Genomic DNA, 6,098 nt, shown 5'->3' on the forward strand with positions numbered 1-6,098 from the left:
GATTTTCGTCTAATATTTATATTTTATTTTACTTCAACGTTATTTCAATAAAGAAATCTTTTTTTTTTTTTTTTTTTTTTTAGGTAACAACAACTTGAGTGTCCAAGAGTGAAGTTTGAGAAATCTTTTTCTTGATAGATTTCACATTTTAACCTTCTGTCTTATGCTCTATATAGGCAACCCTAAATAAAAAAACAATAAAAAAAAAAAACAATTGTGCATTTCTAAAGAGAACAATCTAATTCATTTGTGTAACGTATTATGTACAGTGCAATGCATAAGTGAATACACCCATGCTAAAGAGGAATAAAAAATCATATTTTGGAAATTGAACTTAATGCCTTAATTTAAAAAATTAGGAAAAATCCAACCTTTAAGGACACCAATTTTCTTTGTGAATGAATAATGTATCGTAAATAAATAAATGTTCTTCCTTAAAATACATGGTGCATAAGTGAGTACACCCCTATGTTAAATTCCCATAGAGGCAGGCAGATTTTTATTTTTAAGTATTTTTTTTTATTTTCTTTTAGGATACTATGCATCCTGATAAAGTTCCCTTGGCCTTTGGAATTAAAATAGCCCCACATCATCACATAGCCTTCACCATACCTAGAGATTGGCATGATTTTATTTCAGTTAGCCTAAAAGCTAGTTTGATTTGCATTGAGAGATGATCTTATGGAAAGTACCCCATGCCAATCTCTAGGTATGGTGAAGGCTATGTGATGATGTGGGGCTATTTTAATTCCAAAGGCCAAGGGAACTTTATCAGGATGCATAGTATCATAGTTAGCATAGTTTTTTTTTTTATACTTAAAAATAAAAATCTGCCTGCCTCTATGGGAATTTAACATAGGGCTGTACTCACTTATGCACCATGTATTTTAAGGAAGAACATTTATTTACGATACATTATTCATTCACAAAGAAAATTGGTGTCCTTAAAGGTTGGATTTTTCCTAATTTTTTAAATTAAGGCATTAAGTTCAATTTTCAAAATATGATTTTTTTATTCCTCTTTTTAGTCAACTTTAGCATGGGTGTATTCACTTATGCATTGCACTGTATGTATTCTGGCTTGCCAGCAGAGCAGAGGTGCGGCTGCAATAGAGTCTAAGATAATACTATTACATTCAGATTCTATAAAAGTAAAACATTATTCTATTTCAGCTGCTTTACACATGCTGGCAATACACAGCCATCCATAAAATCTTTTGATTTTTAAATCTGTCACACCATTGGTAAACTGAATTACACTATTCATGCGTTTTACAACCATCATAAAAGATAAGACAAATGTAATCAAACAGTATTGCATCTTATCTGTCCAACAGAAATCAGATTCATTTACACTGAAACGCAACTGACACACAGTCTCACCAGAATGTTCTTCTAAACCATTTACATACTTAAAGTCATTGGAATACAAAAATATTTTTGAATATATAATATATAGAATTCAAAATATTTAGAAATTACAGAGCCAAGTGAAATCAAAAATGTTCACTAACATAGGTATAGGGACAAAAGATTGAGCAAACTACTTCAGATGACTCATTTAAAAACACGCACAGTGTGTAAGAGCCGGGCGTGTGTGTCCAATAACAAGCCCCGTCCAGCATCCCTCAACTCATTTACGTAATAGACTTACACAATGCATTTACTGGGCTTATAGCTTACTTTTATTACTCTTGTATTTAATAAGCTGACCTCAGAAAGATTTTGTGCCCTCTGACAACTTATAAAAATGATTTAATAGCAGTACATGGGTGTATACATTTACATACATCAGTACACACCTTTCTATAAAGGAGTTACACAATTGCGTGTAGACATTTATAGATCAGTTGACCTGAAATGAAACAAAGAACAGTGTTCGTTTCAACTTTCAGTTTAGTTTCCCCGGGCCAGATCATTTATTAATTTCTTTTGTTAGCGGACCATCGGATCTCAGTGACGAGGGAACGTGTTTACAACTGATTAATGATTACAGAATTCACTTTCAATCTCTTATCTTCCAAACTTTTATATTTTATTGGGTTACAAGGAAATTTGAATCATGTGTGGAGTTTAAACCTGTGCTGAAGCTTGTTGCCCAAATCTTTAAAATATTAACAAAAGGAAGCACTACTGTGGTGCAAAGCAATCATTAACACTTTATTTTGGTTTTACTGCTCCACTTGGTCTTGACTGTCTGTTTTAACTTCTTCTGTCGAAGTGGCTTTCTGTCTCCGCTCTGCTTCCGTTATCGTCATTGGATGCAGTGGGAAAAATCCAGCCAATCCTACTCGGAGAAAAAAAAGGATGAGTGTCGCAGAATGTGTGGTAAGGTATGCGTTTATCAGGTGACTTGACATTTGCTGTAATCACTAAGCATTGTTTCTAAATGAAATAATAAGTAAGAATTCTCCTTACCTAGAAGTTTGGCCACTGGTGTTGTCGTATGGGCGCCGCATCCAATCCAGTACTTGATCCTTTCGTAATTGAAGGCGACAAGTTTTTCATTATGAATGTTCGGGAGAGGGTCATATGAGCCCAGCTGCTCGATATATTTACCGTCTCTCGCCCGTTTATTATAAGCGGCCACAATGCGGTAGAAAGGTCTGTTAGTGACGCCTCCTAATGCCAGCCTGATGACCACGTGCCCGCCGTGATATTTCTTGAGCAGGAACGATGCTAAGACAAAGACAATGCATAAAAATACATACTAAGTATACTACAAATTCATTAACATATCTATCATATTGCTTGAGACTAACTGGTATAAATATAATTAAACTTTATTTGGAATACTTCTTTATTTGCACAATGCACATTTCTTAATATTAAGCCGATTTAAAATGTTTTAATACAACTATTAGCATAGACCTTATGTAGCCCCGCCCCTTTTCAGCGCTGCGCTCGTTGTCTTTTGACTTCCGGTCTGTATTTTCACAGCGATTCTGCGTTTATTAATGAACGGCTCATTTTAAAATCTTCCCGGTCTACTGACATTTGTTAAGACATCTGCTTTAAACATTACAGTCCTCATGATAACTTTCATTAACTTTGCATTAAAGGTATAGTGGAGGATTTTCTTTTTCCGGGTGGATCATCAAGACTATTGGTCCTCCTAGTTGTCAATCATTCTGGTGATGTGTTTTACGTAAGGCCGTCGTATGTGCTCGTCCCTAGGTAGTTTTCGCTTTCTGCGCATGCGCACTTTCAGGTGTATGTGTGTGGTGAGCCGTTTATATACTGTCTATGGTGGTGAGCTACGGTTTCAGCCATTCATTGAAGCTCGCCGTTCTCACCGGGTTTTTTCCAAATGTCTGAGGGTCGCAAGAGAAAAAGTGTCTACGAATTGTATGACAAGAAGAGAAAGGCCTCTGAAGAAAGAAAGTGTTTTTGGGAGAATATTTCACACGCTGGCATGCGCTAAAAGCACATGTTGGGCTTCCCACTGATGCCTCAGTCGCGAAGTTTCTACTCGACAGGTAAAGTTTGGCATGCTATTTGGAGAAATCCATTTAAAATCACTGCTAGTAAAAGTTAATGTAAGCTATGATTAGCGATGCTAGCCCCGGCACAAGTCAGGCACCGACAGCAACTTGTAAACAGAGCGTGCACGAGGAGAACTAGGCTCGTGCATGCTCTCTCGTGCACACGTTTAATAGGCAGGGAGCAGGGAGAGTGTTGCACATGTGCATTTTTTCAAAAAGTGGAGAGGGCGGTTCTTTTCTAAAATTCGTGAAAATCCAATTACTCTTGGACAGCAATGCCATAGAAATATACAGAGCGACCGCAAAAACAGAAGTTAAAAGACAATAATCTAAAGATGACTCTGGCGCATAAGGTCTATAAGGGTAGTATGATCACTGTATAATATCAGTCTTTAAATGCGCGATATTTAAACTGTACTTGCAATAGTTCCACTTTGGCACAATCAGATATACTTAAGTATATCTTTAGTTGGACCACAGTGCTATTTTTGCATTGAAGGCATAGTTACATAGGGATAGATGTAAAAAATTGGTAAAACTAATTTTGTACTTAAAGGGATAGTTCACCCAAAAATGAAAATGATCCCATGATTTACTCACCCTCAAGCCATCCCAGGTGTATATGACTTTCTTCTTTCAGCCGAACACAATCGGGAGTTATATTTAAAAAAATCCAAGCTTTGTAATGGGAGTGAATGGTATTGAAGTTCCAAAAAGCTCATCCATCCATCATAAAAGTAATCCATACGGCTCCAGGGGTTAATAGAGGCCTTCTGAAGAGAAGCGATGCATTTTTTTGTAAGAAAAATGTCCAAATTTATAACTTTATAGACTGTAATCACTGGCTTCCGATAACGGCCAAACGCGAGTCTAGTTCCGGCGGAAGAGTGACCTCTGACCCGACGCATTACGTATTGAACGAACGCGGAAGTGCAGAGGATAGAGCAAAAAAAAAAAAAAAGATCGTCATGAATTAGAAGTCTAAACCGAGAATTTTTATAAGAGAAATGTTGGAGAAGCTTGAGTTTGTTGCCCAGCTCTATTTGTTTGAGCCACGAGAGGCGTCTACTCTCACCTAAGCTTACGCTACTCCAACATCTTACGTCATGCGTCGGGTCAGAGGTCACTCGTCATGCGTCGGGTCAGAGGTCACTCTTCCGCCAGAAGACTCAACTAGACTCGCACGCGGCTGTTACCGGAAGCCAGTTACTATAGTTTATGAAGTTGTAATAAATATGGATATTTTTCTTACTAAAGTACTTTAGCTTCAGAAGGCCTTTATTAACCCCTGGAGCCGTACGGATTTCTTTTATGATCGATGGATGCGGGGGGGTTTTTTTGGGCTTCAAATTTGTTTTACCATTCACTCCCATTACAAAGCTTGGAAGAGCCAGGATATATTTTTTTTATATATAGGCCCTAACTCAGATTGTGTTTGGCTGAAAGAATAAAGTCATATACACTTAGGATGGCTTGAGGGGTGAGTAAATCATGGGATCATTTTCATTTTTGCTACAATATCCCCTTAAGTACAAAATGAATTATTCCAATTTAGCAGACTTTAAGTATATCAATTTGGTACGATTGCAGGGTATTTATATTAAGTACATAAATATGAAAATGTATTTGTGGAATACTTACACCAAAATGAATTTGAAATACATTTATTTTATGCTATTTATTTTTTACTAGGGCAGCAGCGGCAATGTTTTGTATCAGAAACATGAGTGCTTTAATTCTGAAGTAAAGTAGTAAGACTCCTGGTCGCCTTTTTTTATTTGACACATTTCAGAATATGGAGTTTCAACTTCAGATGTTAAGTTGAATCTTGAGTGTTATGCTGCCTTCACTCACATGTTATCGGAATTATCGTAAATACTAGTTAATAAATAGGACACGAACGCCCTCTCAAGTCAAAATTTGAGTGCGATAAGATCACGACTTCAGAAGTGTGATATTTCCGACAGCTCGTGAAGGCAGCATTAGATTAGGGAAACATCCCAAATGTGAGTCTCCAGGACCAAAAATAGAGAGCCAAAGCATTAACAGTACTTACACAAATGGACCATGATTGACAGATTCCCTGTTGACAACAAAAGATAGTAAGTATAGAACATATTTATAAAATACCATTTGTAAATACCAACTAAAATAATTGAGAGCATGCGTTATGAACCGGTTTTCCCCACATACCTTATAAATCCGGTAACTGCATGTAGAATCGTCTGTAATATTATGAAATATAAGCTTAACGTGTTTGTGGTAGCGCTTGAACACATACAAATATAAAGACAGTCAACAACATGACATTCGCAAGGGCGCCGACATGTTTTTCTTGTGGACCGGAAGTGTTTCTTTGCTTATGAATATTAAGTACGTTACGGGACGTCAGTACGTTCTAGTAATATAATGCAACCGCAGCGTAACGTCATTAATATTCATGTTTCTGGTGTAATGTGATAAGTATAGACACTAGGTGGCGCTATTGTTCTACGAAGACCTGTTTTGCTTTTTGAAAACACGAATTAGCAAATAGTTTATTTATTCAAGACCTATGAGTCAGACGCACAGTGCGTACCGGTCAAAGGTTCGGAAACATTACTATTTTTAATG

General features: G+C 36.8%; 1 protein-coding gene across 1 annotated transcript; it reads right to left on the reverse strand.

Moving 5' to 3' along the window:
* Positions 1-1,738: 1,738 nt before the first annotated feature.
* Positions 1,739-5,845, reverse strand: mrps16 (mitochondrial ribosomal protein S16). The gene is made up of 4 exons (XM_084395085.1): positions 5,679-5,845; positions 5,542-5,568; positions 2,419-2,679; positions 1,739-2,287 (listed from the first exon to the last, which is right to left on the reverse strand). The coding sequence occupies exons 2-4, from the start codon at positions 5,552-5,554 to the stop codon at positions 2,172-2,174; spliced, it is 390 nt and encodes a 129-aa protein (XP_084251211.1). The 5' UTR covers positions 5,555-5,568; positions 5,679-5,845; the 3' UTR covers positions 1,739-2,171.
* Positions 5,846-6,098: the final 253 nt, after the last annotated feature.

This window comes from Rutilus rutilus, assembly GCF_951802725.1.
Source record: "Rutilus rutilus genome assembly, chromosome: 22".
Classification (NCBI taxonomy): domain Eukaryota; kingdom Metazoa; phylum Chordata; class Actinopteri; order Cypriniformes; family Leuciscidae; genus Rutilus; species Rutilus rutilus.